Genomic DNA, 16758 nt, shown 5'->3' on the forward strand with positions numbered 1-16758 from the left:
GCTGCGATTGTCACCGTATCTCGGCCGAGACTCGCCAATGCAAGTCTATGGGTGCGAGAAAAAATCGGATTACACACGGACCATGCGTGTGCATTGCGAGAAATACGCACCGGTGTTAGAGAAAAGCCAGCAATTCAATTGCCGGCTTTTCATTTCTCCTTCCCAAACCCGACAGGATATGAGACATGGTTTACATACAGTAAACCATCTCATATCCCCTTTTTTTTGCATATTCCACACTACTAATGTTAGTAGTGTGTATGTGCAAAATGTGGGCGCTGTAGTGTGTCAAACAAAGGGTTAAATTGCGGAAAAAATTGGCGTGGGCTCCCGCGCAATTTTCTCCACCAGAGTGGTAAAGCCAGTGACTGAGGGCAGATATTAATAGCCTAGAGAGGGTCCATGGTTATTGGCCCCCCCCGGCTACAAACATCTGCCCCAGCCACCCCAGAAAAGGCACATCTGGAAGATGCGCCTATTCTGGCACTTGGCCACTCTCTTCCCACTCCCGTGTAGCGGTGGGACATGGGGTAATGAAGGGTTAATGCCACCTTGCTATTGGAAGGTGACATTAAGCCAGATTAATAATGGAGAGGCGTCAATTATGACACCTATCCATTATTAATCCAATTGTATGAAATGGTTAATAAAACACACACACATTATTAAAAATTATTTTAATGAAATAAGCACACAGGTTGTTTTAATATTTTATTGCTCTCTCAATCCACCTGAAGACCCTCGCTTGGCAAAATAATAAACCCACAATATACATACCCTCCGATGAACTGTCAGGTCCCACGAAGTAAATCCATCTGAAGGGGTTAAATCAATTTACAGGCAGGAGCTGCGCTAAAGCACTCGCTCGTACCTGTAAACCCCGGGTGCTGAAAGGAAAGCTGGGTGATCTGTACTTACATTGAGTCGCGGTAAGGCGCCCTCTGGTGGATGTTCTCATGAACTGCAGCCTTGGAAAAGTTCCCACGCTCGAGTTCATGTGAGTTCATCCTGCAGAGGGCGCCTCACCGCGACTCAATGTAAGTACAGATCACCCAGCTTTCCTTTCAGCACGGGGGGTTTACAGGTACGAGCGAGTGCTTTAGCGCAGCTCCTGGCTGTAAAATGATTTAACCCCTTCAGATGGATTTACTTCGTGGGACGTGACAGTTCATCTGAAGGTATGTATATTGTGGGTTTATTATTTTGCCAAGCGAGGGTCTTCAGGTGGATTGAGAGAGCAATAAAATATTAAAACAACCTGTGTGTTTATTTCATTAAAATAATTTTTAATAATGTGTGTGTGTTTTATTAACCATTTCATACAATTGGATTAATAATGGATAGGTGTCATAATTGACGCCTCTCCATTATTAATCTGGCTTAATGTCACCTTACAATAGCAAGGTGACATTAACCCTTCATTACCCCATATCCCACCGCTACACGGGAGTGGGAATAGAGTGGCCAAGTGCCAGAATAGGCGCATCTTCCAGATGTGCCTTTTCTGGGGTGGCTGGGGGTAGATGTTTGTAGCCAGGGGGGGCCAATAACCATGGACCCTCTCTAGGCAATTAATATCTGCCCTCAGTCACTGGCTTTACCACTCTGGTGGAGAAAATTGCGCGGGAGCCCACGCCAATTTTTTCCGCCATTTAACCCTTTATTTTAGCAGCTACAGCGCCCAAATTTTGCAAATACACACTACTAACATTAGTAGTGTGGAATATGCAAAAACAAAAGGGATATGAGATGGTTTACTGTATGTAAACCATGTCTCATATCCTGTCGGGTTTGTGAAGGAGAAATGAGAAGCCGGCAATTGAATTACCGGCTTTTCACATATGTCGCGCTGAACTGAATATAAATACAGAATATATATATATGTGTGTCTCAATGACACACATATATATATATATATATATATATACATACATACTGTAGATATGTTTTAATGAACATTTGAGCACATAACATCCATTAGATGTCGGTTTTGCAAGCCTGCAAGAAAATCTCGGCATACGGATGCCATACGGATGTCACACGGATGTCAAATGGATCATTTGATGCGAGGAAATCGCATCTTCGCACTGCACACGGATCACTGTTTTGGAAACATTTGTGCGATTCTCGTCCGTGAAAAACGGACCTTTTTTTATACGTTGTGTGTGTCCCTGGCCTAACTCATACACACCCTCCGTTCATGGGTCTGAATCCGGCGAATCCCCGCAGCATACAGGGCGTGCACTGGGGGGATTCATAAGTCTGCAGTAACACAGAGCGACAACAGACTTATCGTTTTTGTCCGGACAACCCCTTTCTCATTAGTGCACAAGTTTTTCAACCAGCTTAGCCCCTTAAATCCCGGAGCTTTTATCGTTTTTGCGTTTTTTGTTTTTTTCTCCCCTTCTCAGAGCCATAACTTTTTTATTTTTCTGTCAATATGCCTATGTGAAGGCTTGTTTTTTCTGGGACGAGTTGTACTTTTCAACGGCATCATTGGTTTTACCAAGGCGTGTACTAGAAAACGGGAAAAAAAATCCAAGTGCGGTGAAATTGAAAAGAAAAAAAAGTGCAATCCCGCACTTGTTTTTTGTTTGGCTTTTATACTATGTTCACTAAATGCTAAAACTGACCTGCCATTATGATTCTCCAGGTCACTACGAGTTCATAGACACCAAACATGTCTAGGTTCTTTTTTTTATCTAAGGGTGAAAAAAAAAATTCATACATTTAGCGTGTCCATTTTTCGTGATCTCAGGTTGGGTGAGGGATTATTTTTCATGCACTGAGCTGTCGTTTTTAATGATACCATTTTGGTGAAGATACGATCATTTGATCGCCTGTTATTGCATTTTAATGCAATGTTGCAGCAACCAAAAAAAACATAATTCTGGCGTTTTGACTTTTTTTCTCGCTACGCCGTTTAGCAATCAGGTTAATCCTTTTCTTTTTATTGATAGGTCAGGCGATTCTGAACGCGGCGATACCAAATATATATATTTTTTTTATTGTTTTATTTTGAATGGGGCGAAAGGGGGGTGATTTGAACTTTTATACTTTTCTTATTTTTTTAATATTTTTAAAAACATTTTTTTTTACTTTTGGCATGCTTCAATAGTCTCCATGGGAGATTAGAAGCTGCCACAACCCAATCGGCTCTGCTACATAGAGGCGATGATCAGATTGCCTCTATATAGCAGAATTACTCACTTGCTATGAGCGCCGACTACTGTGTGGCGCTCACAGCAAGTCGGCACTGACAAACATAGAGGTCTCCAGGAGACCTCTGTTTGTCATGCCAACACACCGGTGACCCGCGATCACGTGACGGGGTCACGGGTGTGCGTATTTCCAGCGCGATTGCCGGAAGCGCTTGTTAAATGCCGCTGTCAGAGTTTGACAGCGGCATTTAACTAGTTAATAGCCACGGGTGGATCGCGATTCCACCCACGGCTATTGCGGGTTCATGTCAGCTGTTCAAAACAGCTGGCATGCCTGGGAAAGATGTGGGCTCAGCGCTGGAGTCCACATCAAAAGGAGGGAGTAAATGTATGCCCGATGTCGAAAAGGGGTTAAAGAGAAAAAGAGTTGAATCCACAGAGGTATGATTTTGGTGGCTAACCTAAGTATACTCCATCAATTTGTAAGTTCAAAGAACTCCTTTAAATATATAGAACTATTAATGACAATTTTATCATGGGGCAGCCATATTGGAGAAACACAGTTACTTCTCCTGTATTAGGCCTCATTCACATATGTATTTTTTTTCATGTACTTGTTTGATTCTCGTTCTTCAGGTGTAGAACATGTACCCAGTCTATGTTGCTATTCACGTTAGGAAGCCCTTATCTTTGTCCCCACATCAGCTGTGATCTGAAGGAAGTGGACTATTCCTATTGCACTGATCCTAACATCTCCTAACAGCCCAGACCTCTGTAAACAGGTTACGAAAACACGAAAGCAAAGAAGCATTCTGTGTCAGTATCAATTAGGAAGCAGAGGTGCCTGTACCGAAGCAGACAGTGAGACATCTGGGCAGCTTTCTTAATGAAAATCTATTAGTATGTTGCATCTATTTTTATCTCAAGCCAATTAAAGCAACTTTTCTTTGAGGTGGACATTAGCAGATAAGCTGATTCTGCTAATATGTTAGCTAACTAAAGATTTACTCTCTAAGCACATTCTGCTGTTTTATAAAGGTCTGTTTATTACACATCTTCTGATTCTTCTAATTCAAACACTTAGGGTACTGTCACACAGTGCAATTTTGATCGCTAGGACGGCACGATTCGTGACGTTCTAGCGATATCGTTACGATCTCGCAGTGTCTGACACGCTACTGCGATCAGGGACCCTGCTGAGAATCGTACGTCGTAGCAGATCGTTTGAAACTTTCTTTCGTCGCTGGATCTCCCGCTGTCATCGCTGGATCGTTGTGTGTGACAGCGATCCAGCGATGCGTTCGCTGGTAACCAGGGTAAACATCGGGTAACTAAGCGCAGGGCCGCGCTTAGTAACCCGATGTTTACCGTGGTTACCAGCGTAAAAGTAAAAAAAAAAAAAACGTACATGCTCACCATCTGATGTCCGTCCGGTCCCTTGCCGTCCGCTTCCCGCTCTGACTGTCTGCCGGCCGGAAAGTGAGAGCAGATCACAGCGGTGACGTCACCGCTGTGCTCTGCTCTCACTGTACGGCCGAATCTCAGTCAGAGCAGGAAGCGGACGGCAAGGGACCTGACGGACATCAGATGGTGGGCATGTACGGTTTGTTTTTTTTTACTTTTACGCTGGTAACCACGGTAAACATCGGGTTACTAAGCGCGGCCCTGCGCTTAGTAACCCGATGTTTACCCTGGTTACCCGGGGACTTCGGCATCGCTCCAGCGCCGTGATTGCAACGTGTGACCGCAGTCTACGACGCTGGAGCGATAATCATACGACGCTGCGACGTCACGAATCGTGCCATCGTAGCGATCAAAATTGCACTGTGTGACAGTACCCTTAGTCCTCTTGTTTCCAAATAATGTGTGCTAATACTTTTGGATATTACAATAAAAATCATATTATTCATCGCCTGACACATTAAGAGTGTGATATCTGGTATCGTGTACATTAAAGTTCTCATTATTGACATTATATACGATAATGTAATATAATATAACATACGGTAATACAATGTAATGTGATATAATTTCAATCACTCAACTGAATATTCAGTTCCTGACTGAGAAGTTTTAAAGGAGCCATTGGCATTAAACATGCATTATTTATTTCAAGGGACACCATGTATGAATTATTCATTTTCAGGGGACACAGGCCATAATTTTCATCAGAGGCATTTTGTATAAATTACTTATTATCATGGGACAGCATGTATAAATTTCTATTTTTTTTTTTAGTGGGGGGGGTGTTGAGATACCATAAATAAATTATATTCAGGGGCACTGTATATTAATAACTTCTATTCAGCAGGCACCAAGTACAGTTTCAATCAAAATTATTCAGCTCACTATTGCTACAAACTTTTTTTCTTTTACAATAAACCAAACAAATGAGAAGAAAGGGACATGTTGGAGAATTCACTTGTTATATTAGTTGTGGCGACCTATTTACAGTTTTCTTATTTGATTGGTTTATTGTGTATATTTTACCAATAAACCTAATTTGCAATGGGGTGTTGAATAATTTTTATTGCAAATCTGGGAGGGATGGATTCTCTTGCTTGTACACATATATATTAGTGTTTTAAAAAAATGTCCATATTTCTACATAAATTTGACCTGTAATTACATTAGATTTCCACAAAAGTCCTTAAAGTTTTTATTGAGGAAGACACGTCTGTGAGTGTCAAAATTATGTGAACCTTTAGGCTTGATTCATACGTCCAATTTGCTCACCTATGAGAAAAAAGGAACCATTATTTTCATCAGACTTTGATCAGAGTGTGATAGAACCTGAAGACCCACCTCTTCCGACAAGCCTACAACCTGCAGTAACCGCCGATCGACCAAACCAACCAAACCGCTGCACGACCAGCTCTACCCTCACCTACTGTGTCCTCACCCAACACTTGTAGATTGTGAGCCCTCGCGGGCAGGGTCCTCTCTCCTCCTGTACCAGTTGTGACTTGTATTGTTTAAGATTACTGTACTTGTTTTTATTATGTATACCGTACCCCTCATCACATGTAAAGCGCCATGGAATAAATGACGCTATAATTAATAATAATAATAATTCAAGTATCATCAATTTTATATATGAAAAATGTAAACCACCTTCTTCTATGCAACAGTCTGTGAAAATCAGACCACACTCGGATATCATCTGAGTGCTGTCCAATTTTTTCACAGACCAATAGACTTGCATTGATGATTTTGATATGACCCTTGAATTAAAGTAGGTCATGTCTCCATGATTTTCTGTGGACCAGTCGATCAACGAAAAATCATGGATATGTGAATGCCACGTAGGCTATCACAGTGTGTTATCCGTGAAAATCATGGATACCACTTGCATGGGAAAATGCGACATCTGAATGAGCCCTTAGCATTAGCAGATAATTTGATGGCGAAAAAGCATTAAGCTACTTACGGTAGCGGCATTTCTCGGAGGCCCATGACAGCACGACGAGAGAGGGGATCCGCCCATTAGGAACAGGAAACCTACAGATACAAAAGGGCGGCACCTCTCCCCTGCATCAGTTGTATTTCAGAGCCTTGAGAGGACTACCGCGGTTAGTAGCATACAAAAATACACATTATATACAGTTTATATACAAAATTTTAACCCATATATTGGAACTGGGCATATACACGTGAGATATATACATTATAGGAGGTGCAACCCCCACGTGAAATAGGGAGGGAACTAAGGGTGCTGTCATGGGCCTCCGAGAAATGCCGCTACCGTAAGTAGCTTAATGCTTTACTCGGACTCCCATGACAGCACGACGAGAGATTTACAGAGATGTAACACTACCTTAGGGAGGGACTATAGCCTGCAGCACCCTTAACCCGAAGGTGAGATCAGAGGAGGCCCCTAAATCCAACCTATAGTGCTTAAAGAAGGTGGACGGGGATGACCATGTGGCCGCCTTACATATCTGGTCGATTGATACTCCAGATTTCTCCGCCCAGGATGTAGCCATGGCCCTGGTGGAATGCGCCCTCAGATTCTGCGGAGTCGGACCCCCATCTGCAGTATAAGCCAAAGAGATAGCCTCCCTAATCCACTTTGCTAGTGTGTACTTTGATACCCTGAGTCCCTTTCTGGGATTTTGGAAAGATAAAAATAAGGCATTATCTTTCTTCCATGTATCAGTAACAGAGATGTATTCTAACAGGCATCTCCTAACGTCTAGTGTATGGCGTAGCTCTTCTTTAGGGTTGGAGGGATTGGGAATGAAAGATGGTAATACTATCTCCTGAGACCTGTGAAACCGAGATGATACTTTTGGTAAATAGGCCGGGTCTGGTCTGAGGACTACCCTATCTGGCAGAAACTCTGTATAAGGGGAAATTCTGGAGAGAGCTTGTATATCTCCTACCCTACGGGCAGATGTTATTGCTACCAGAAATGCTGTTTTAAGGGATAATGCCTTAATTGAAGCTGATTGTAATGGTTCAAATGGCTCTCTAGTCAATGCTGACAGGACTAGGTTAAGATCCCAAGGCATAGATCTATCCCTATGTATGGGTCTAGCCCTACTAGAGGCTTTATTGAACCTTGAGATCCAATAATTATTGGCGACGTTACATGAAAACAAGGCCCCTAGGGCCGAGACTTGTACTTTTAGGGTACTAGTGGATAGATCTAGCTCTAAGCCCCTTTGCAGGAATTCTAAGATCTGTTTTATAGGTATTCCCTCTTCTAAATTAAAGTCAGAAGAGGCCAGGAATTTCCGCCAGGTTCTAGCGTAGATTGTTGTTGTAATCTGCTTCCTACTTTTCATAAGGGTTTCAATCAAATTTGGGGAGAACCCTTTGTTTTTCAGTAACGCCCTCTCAAACTCCATGCCGTCAAATGGAGACTCTTTACTTGAGGATGGCTGATCGGACCCTGGTGGAGCAAATCTGGGATGTCCGGAAGCACCCAGGGGTCCTCCACTGACATGACCCTGAGCCAGGTGAACCAGGCCCTTCTGGGCCAGAATGGGGCAATCAATATAACTCTTGCCCGATCTTCTCTTATTTTCCTGATTACCAGAGGTATCAGGCCCAGCGGGGGGGAACGCATAAGCCAACCGAAAGTCCCAGTTGATCAGAAAGGCGTCTACCGCCAGAGGATTCTCCCTGGGATTTAGGGAACAGAATTTTATTGTCTTTCAGTTGTCCCTGGTGGCAAATAAATCCACCTCTGGATGTCCCCATTTTTGGACAATCTGGTTGAACACGAGATCGTTTAGAGACCATTCCCCTTGTCTCAGGGTGTTGCGGCTTAGAAAGTCCGCTTTCACATTTTCTTTTCCTCTTATGTGCAGTGCGGTTAAAGATAGAAAATTGTTCTCCGCTGTCTGGAATAACCGGTCCGCCACTCTCATCAGAGATTCGGAATGAGTTCCACCCTGGTGATTTATGTATGCGACCGCCACCTGGTTGTCCGAGAGGATCTTGACGTGGTGACCCTGCAGACATATGAGGAATTTTTTAACTGAAAGTTCAATTGCCATTAACTCTCTGTGGTTAGAGGAGGCTGATGTTAAGGGGTCCCATAGACCCTGAACTATCATGTCATCCATGTGTGCTCCCCAACCTGAAGGGCTAGCGTCCGTTGTTACAATACGTGTCACCCGTGTTACCCAGGGAACTCCCGCCGATAAATTGTCACTGTTTAGCCACCATCTAAGAGAAGTAAGGGCTTTTGGACCCAAGGTAATCTGACTCTGCAAAGACCCCTGCAAAATTCTATCATTAACCAGTACCTCGGATTGTAAAGGTCTGGTATGAAATTGGGCCCAACGGACAGCGGGAATGCATGAGGTTAGAGATCCTAACAGTGACATAGCCTGTCTAAGGGTCATGGATGGTTTATCAATTGCTTTAGATACTTGTTGTTGGATGTGTAACAACTTGTCAGGCGGAAGACAACACTGTTGGGTTTCTGAATTTAACAACAGCCCTAAGAATCTCTGTATCATTTGGGGCTGTAACCGGGATTTTTCATAATTTATGATCCACCCCAGATGTTCAAGTTTGGTTGTGGTTGTCTCTAGTTGTGAGAGGCAATGGTCTGCCGAACTTCCCACTATAAGGAAGTCATCCAAATAGGGGACAATCAGGATGTCAGATTCTCGCAAGTGCGCCATGACTTCGGCCACTAACTTTGTAAATACCCTAGGGGCCGCTGATAGGCCAAAGGGAAGAGCTCTGAACTGGAAGTGACGAACCTGACCCCCCATTGTCACAGCTACTCTCAGGAATCTCTGGAAGTCTTCATGTATTGGAACATGATAGTATGCGTCCTTTAAATCCACAACTACCATGAAGCAGTGTTTAAACAACATTTTTATTGCTGTACTGACTGTTTCCATTTTAAATGATTCATTGACCAGGAATTCATTAAGGCTTTTGAGATTTATGATCGTTCTAAACGATCCGTCTGGCTTCTTGATCAGAAAAAGAGGAGAGTAAAATCCCCTCCCTCTTTCTGATCCTGGGATTTCGATCAAAACTCTCTTGGAGCATAAGTTCATGACCTCTGCTTCCAGGGCTGCTTGTTCAAGGGGGGAGGAGCGTAAAGGGGTTAACTTAAATTTATCCCGAGGCCAATGACTAAAGTCAAGCTTTAGGCCTTTTGCTATAATGCCTCGGACCCATTTACTGTTCGAAATGTCAAACCATGCTGAAGAGAATGTTGACAGTCTACCCCCCACGGGGATTGCTAGTCATTGGTCCGGCTTTTTCTGTTCTTTTGAGGAACGGCGAAACATATAGCCCGTACCTCTTCCGCGTCTGTCCTCCCATCTAAAACTCTCTCTAGAGGGTGAGGACCCGCGTTTCTTTCCGCGACCAAATCTTCTTCTGTTGAAGGGCCGACGGTAGGATGCTGAAGAAGGATTAGGAAATTTCTTCTTGTCATCCCCCGCTTTCTCCAGCAACTCATCCAGAGTTGGACCAAAGAGATATTCTCCCTTACACGGGATTGCGCAGAGCTTAGCTCTGGATTGTATGTCGCCTGACCAGCACTTCAACCATAAGGCTCTACGAGCCGTGTTGGAGAGCCCTGCCGCTCTAGCCGCCATCCTGACTGAGTCCACCGAAGCGTCTGATAGAAAGGCCGCAGCATTTTGAATTGTTGGTAAGGCCTTCAGAATAGAATCTCTGGAAGCGCCGTCCTTAAGCTGGGTCTCTAACTGATCCAGCCAGACCATTAAAGATCTGGCTGTACATGTCGCGGCAACCGCTGGTCTGAGAGATCCTGCCGCTGTTTCCCAGGTACCTTTAAGGAAAATGTCCGCTTTCCTATCAAGGGGGTCCTTGAGGGTCCCCATATCCTCAAATGGCAACGAGGCTCTCTTGGATGCTTTTGCCACCGCCACATCCAACTTAGGGGCTTTGTCCCATGTCTCTACAACCGGATCATCAAAGGGGTACCTGCGTTTTAAAGCTGGCGGTAAGGAACCCTTCTTTTCCGGCTTCTTCCATTCCCGGAGGATTAAGTCTTGAATCTTTTCGTTCACTGGAAAAGATCTGTGTTTTTTACGATCCAGTCCGCTGAACATCATCTCTTGCTTTGAGGGCTGCGGCTTGGTTTCTTCTATGCCCATTGTGCCCCTAACTGACTTGACCACTTTGTCAATCTTATCCAGGGGCAGACAAAATCGTCCAGACTCCTCATCTGATGAAGAGGAGGAAGGACTAGAGTGATAGGCACCCTCTTCTCTTTCTTCCTCCGAAGAATTAGAGTCCAGGGGGGTTCTATGTTTTGAACCTCCCGTTTGGGATAGGGACCGTAGAGATTCCCTCACTTCCAAACGTATCATCTCCTTCAGGTTTGCCGCACTCACAGACTCTTCTGCTACCTGGGGGGGGGACAGTATAGGTGATAACTACTATCTGACCTAATGTCGCTTCCACCCCACCACACCTGTAGACCTCACCGTCTGTTGTATACAGGGGGCACATAATTTCTTAGGACAAGAGTCTGGTAAGGGGACTCCACAGAGGGCACACTCCTTATGTTTTGACTTGTCACTCTTCCTTCCCTAGAATGATAAAGTATAAGGGGCCCGCGTCACAGAGTGAACTTTTACGTAGATCACTTACCCGTGCGCCAAAGTAAAGTACCGGAATGCGAGGGGGTTCTTTCCTAGTCGAAGCTCTTGATCCCTGCCCGGATGAGCTTTTACGACTGGACTGGTCGCTTCTGTCTTTCTCCTTGGGCTTCTGACGCACATAATCAAGCAGCTGCTGCTGCTCACCACCACTCTCCATGACGAATTGCGACCAAAAGCAGGGTTCCTGAATCGTCACCTGCTTAAATCCCCCTTGGATCCGGTCAGCAGATAGGTCAGTGCCATTCCCATTGGCCCAGGATACCGCAGGGAGGATAGGATTCATGTGGGAGAATACCGGTAATCAGGATACATGGGCGCCGCCATTTTGGATCGACTGCGCATGCGCAGACCTCCGGCGACCCGGAAGCGGCTACTAACTCCGCCCCCCCACGTCACCGCACCCGGAAACGCTCCAGCACACGCTGAGAGCGGTGCAGGACGCCGGGGACGGATCGCAGCGCTCCAGCCACATAGTCCTGACGCCGGCACCCCGCAAGTACGCCACCGCTGCACCGCCAATGGGAAATACTTACCGGCGCTGACGTTGATGGAGGCGAGAAATCCTCTGGACTCTGCTCCCTGCTGCGAACGCCACCGACGTGCAGTCCAGCAAGGACCACCGTGGCGTCTCCAGGGATCTCCGCACCGGCCGAGGTAGGAGACCCCCTCGCTACCGGAATCGGCCGGCCGGCCTGGGCTCCATAAGATTCATCTGTGGGCACCCATCCCTTTAGGAACAGGAAACCAACTGATGCAGGGGAGAGGTGCCGCCCTTTTGTATCTGTAGGTTTCCTGTTCCTAATGGGCGGATCCCCTCTCTCGTCGTGCTGTCATGGGAGTCCGAGTAAATAGTCTGTTTTCAATCATTGGGATGACAATCAGTTGTCAATGGGCAACTACTTTCATTTAAAGGGAACCTGCACCAGGTTTTTCCCATATAACGTAGGGCCAGCACCTGTACGCCCTAATATACAGAATTCTAGAAAGATGTATATAAACCCCGATGCGCTTTGCGTAACACACAAAAAAAATGCTTTTATTATACTCACCTTCAATGCGGTCTAATGGGCGTTGCTAGTCTTGGTCCAGTGTGTGCTCTCTGTTTGCAATTGCCGACCTCCTTGTTTCATGTGGGTAACGAGTCCTATGTCATTGACACAGTGTCCTCCATTGTGGTCCTGTGCCGACGTACTTCTCTCGGCCCTGCCAAGGGCAAAGTATTGCAGAGCGCATACGACAGCGCTCTTTGCCATTTCCCCACGCATGTGCATTACAGCACTTTGCTCCACCCTTGGCATTGAAAACATTGGAGTGCAGTCCGATGTTTTCCACGCACACAAAGACTTGAATGGGTACATGTGATCCGATTTGCGGAGCCACTTGCAGCATGCTGCGATTTTTTTCTCATTCTAAGTTGGCATGAGAAGAAAAAAAACGCTCATCAGCGCTGTCCTACTGAATAACAACATTGGTCCAAGTGCTACCGATGTATACGCTCATGTGAGCAAGCCCAAACACTATTTATATGCTTTTCAATCTCTACCAAATTACTACAAATGGAAATTGCCATCAAACTGTGTGAGGCTTGCCTGACATGCAACGATCCTCCAGCACAGGCTCTAGCAGACATCAGCCCTTCTCTTCTGTCAGATTCTTGGATGCAGAGACATGTCACACGCTTACTTTCAAGATGCTAGAACTTCTGGTCATGAGGAGCCCCAGTGTGAGAACGATTCTCATTTGAAAATCCATGTATCAAATATGGTAGGCGAGAAAGTGTTAAACTAGCAAACTGTATGAGTAACAATTGCAAACTGGGAAAGTGTTCAGCTATGTAACATTATGTAATGCACGTCCTAGCTGAACAAGCAGCATCTGCACATGAACAAACACAATGGCTTATGTATTAGTCATACACTTTAAAAATGCGCTACTGAAAAAGAAAAATAAGCTTTTATCTAAACTTACTGATGTTGAGAACCAACAACTATTTGAACTATAGAGGGCTAGGCTATGAAAACCAAGGTAAGGCATCACCTAGGCATGTCGCCGTGTCTTTAATGAGAATAACTAAGTTGGTCTTTATAAGAACTGGGGACACAGGGCATTCACCTGTTGGCAGCAGAACATATTAGGGTGCATTAAAGGAGGTATTCTAAAGATACTGATGAGCAGCTTCATCCCCTCCGTGGTCCATTCTGTGAAGCCATTTTAACATGCTATATCCAGACTGGCTGCAGGTCTCCTAACCCAAACTCAACATCCATGGGTAGTGCGGATATCGAGGTCCATACTCAGACCATGAATGTTGAATGTGAGAAAATGGCCTTAGGCTGCATTCACACATCCAGTGTGGTGTCCGTTTGTTAAGTGGTACATTCACATGTTCTGTATTTGGTCAGTCTTATAACTCAGTATTTGTATGTGTCGGGACCTGCGCAGAAGAAACAAGAATCCAATGCCCATAAAAAGGCAGAAAGGTAACGTAGAATATCGCAATCGTGAGCTGCAGGCGCAGGACAACCACTAGATGTCACAGGCCCTGTGACACTGATGGGAGCTGACCAGTACGCTACACTAATGAAGACAGCCTGGAAGAATGCATTAACATAACGGATTAAAAGATGATTTCTCCACAAGACAGCAGATATGAGGCATACAGCTATGATTATTTTAAAGGGAACCTGTCACCCCCAAAATCAAAGATGAGCTAAGCCCACCGGCATCAGGGGCTTATCTACAGCATTCTGTAATGCTGTAGATAAGCCCCCGATGTATCCTGAAAGATGAGAAAAAGAGGTTAGATTATACTCACCCAGGGGTGGTCCCGCTACGGTCCGGTCCGATGACCCAATGACAAGTTGTTAAGTATTCTAGTACCTGTATGCCCATATCAATAGGTTAGGTACCGTTAAGTATTCTAGAACCTGTATGCCCATATCAATAGGTTAGGCACATCCAAGGGGGAGAGGGATTCCCTTTAAACACAGGTGAAAACCGGAAGACATCCTTTTTACTTCAGTGCTCCATCTTTTTTTTTTATCCATTGAATTGTCTCAATGGTTAAAAAAGAAGTTCAGACAGTTCACTTACTTCAGTTTTAAAAATGGAAGCAAAACAGATGAAACATTAGGGAAAATTGTTTCATTTTACATGGATGTAAAAACAGACTTTTATATGTTGATGTAGCCTTGAGGCACATTCACAGGTCGGTTTTTCATGTTCGAGTCCCGAGTTTTTCACAGCACATGAACCTATGACACTCTATGGGGGTGTTCAAATGTCAGTGATTTTTTGTGGTTGGATCAAGTGGTCCATGCAAAATCAAAGAGACATGTGCGATATTGATTTGAGTGTTGAATCAAATTCGGCAATAAAATTCTATGTGCCCGTGGGGAATATATAATCGGACAGCGCTCAGATGCTTTCTCCATGTACTGTGTTTTTCATGGGCTGACAGAATGGCGTAGGTAGAGAAAATGTTTTTTTATCTTTTCTCATCACTAATGACACTGATCCAAATCACTAATTTGGTTAAATCACTGATGTCTGACTACTGAGGCGCAAGTCGGCTTTGGTGCAACTACATGATACACCTCCGGACTGTGTTTAGAGATTGATACATTGGAACGATTCATCCATCTGGAGTACTGGTGACGGCTAAGTGGCATAGGAAGCTGTATAATGTATACTGGTTGCTGATCCATCCCATCACTTCTGAGCCACTATGCTTCCCTTTCCATCACTGGTAACAGTATTATTGAAGCCGACTATGGATGTCTACATAGATACTCCTGGTGCCAATAATACCGTAACTGTGAAGAAAGCCATGATGCTAGATGTGGCCGCAACCTTTCTATGTAACGGCAGCCCATACCTGATCCTTTACTGCTATAATAGCCTTTACCCTTCCGATAAAATGGTTTATGTTGGCAAATGTATTAGGAACGTGACTGACAAGCAAGAAACCAGAGGAAGAACTGTCCATCTCCAGCAGAGTCCTGCATTTCTCACAGCCCCCTGACTGACTGCTTTATGAAGCCCCATCATTTCCCAATCTTCCATGTTGGCACTGAATCTCCCACACCATTTATCCCTGTGTTGTGAGCTGTGTTCTGCAATAGTGGAAGCTACAATTACAGACATGCACATGAAGTATGAGGACACCAACCTGTAGCCAGTGCAGAAGCTGCGAGCAGTGTGAGCAGTGAGAGCAGAGCCTCCATGGTCACTGGTACATAGGAGCATATGCCTGGAACTGGATGACTTCTCCCAGTAATATCTAGTGCAGACATACAGGTCCCATCATGGAAGACGTGCTATCAGCACTGGAGATGGAGGACACCAGTGGGAATCACTCTCCTGGGGAAGGTGACCAGCCATGTTCTGCCGGCAGCACCTGACCTGCAGCTCCTTCCAGGCGCTTCCTCGTGTACACGACAAGTCCAGGCTGCAGCTTGTCTCTCAGATATTATTATGTCTTCCCTCCCGTGATAACAGTGTGGGATGTTTGGGGCTGGTGGAAGTGAGTGTTGGAGGAGTAAGTGGTGCCCGCCTGGTTCCCGCCCTCAGCCGCCCCGTTCCCGCCCTCTACCTCAGCTGCCTCCTGCACCTCACACACATTCCTCTCATGCACCGTCTGTGGTCTGCACGAGTGCACGGTGCTTGTTATGAGGGACTGGTACTGACACAAGTCAGCAGCTTCCTCCTCCTCCTCCACAGTCGCCCGTGCCTCAGTATATTGCTGCCTTTTTATGTCTGGCAGCATGCCCTCATGACACAGTTAGTGAATGAATCAGTCATGCATTCACCATGACAGGGACATTCTTGGAGCCATTAGTCATTAAAACTTGTACACTGAAAATGCTTGATGTAAACAATCCATAAATGGCAGCCAGGGCCGGTTTTAGGCAAAGTGGGGCCCTAGGCAAAGTTTAAAATGGGGCCCCAAATGCTAACATATTGCACGTCACACAGAAGCATTTCGGTTGTATTTACCTGCGCTGATCTCAGGCCGCTAAACGAGTGTGATCGACAATACTGAAGTCGTTGGACGCTTGTTTCCCGGCCTCTTTCCACCATCTGAGAAAGAATGATGGGACAGAACCATCACTAATAGATCACTAACAGATCACCATACAGTATCATGTTATCAGCAGCACATCTACAGTTTACATAGGGTGATGTGCTGCTGAGAACAATGATTTTTATTCCGGCATAAACAATCCAATCACCCAATGAATATGCAGCATTTTACTTGTTTAGTAAAATACACCCCATAGTCCTCCATATAATATAATGTGCTCCACAGTCCTCCATATAGTATAATACACTCTTCATAGTCCTCCATATATTAAAATGCACACGCCATAGTCCTCCATATAGTATACAGCAGAGCCCACAGTAGTATACAGCAGAGCCCACAGGGATATACAGCAGAGCCCACAGGGGTATACAGCAGAGCCCACAGGGGTATACAGCAG

The 16758-nt window shown here is 45.0% G+C and overlaps 1 protein-coding gene across 2 annotated transcripts in view; it reads right to left on the minus strand.

Moving 5' to 3' along the window:
* NTN4 (netrin 4) overlaps positions 1–15923 on the minus strand; it is a 247094-nt gene extending 231171 nt beyond the window's left edge. Inside the window, exon 1 of one of the 2 annotated variants that reach the window (XM_077265159.1) lies at positions 15447–15923. In XM_077265159.1, coding sequence (XP_077121274.1) covers positions 15447–15570 — 124 coding nt within the window. In that variant the 5' untranslated portion in view covers positions 15571–15923. The remainder of the gene's footprint in view (positions 1–15446) is intronic. The other variant, XM_077265160.1, reaches the window with a different exon arrangement.
* Between the last annotated feature and the right edge of the window lie 835 nt (positions 15924–16758).

Source organism: Ranitomeya variabilis, chromosome 5 (genome assembly GCF_051348905.1).
Source record: "Ranitomeya variabilis isolate aRanVar5 chromosome 5, aRanVar5.hap1, whole genome shotgun sequence".
In the NCBI taxonomy this organism is placed as follows: Eukaryota; Metazoa; Chordata; class Amphibia; order Anura; family Dendrobatidae; genus Ranitomeya; species Ranitomeya variabilis.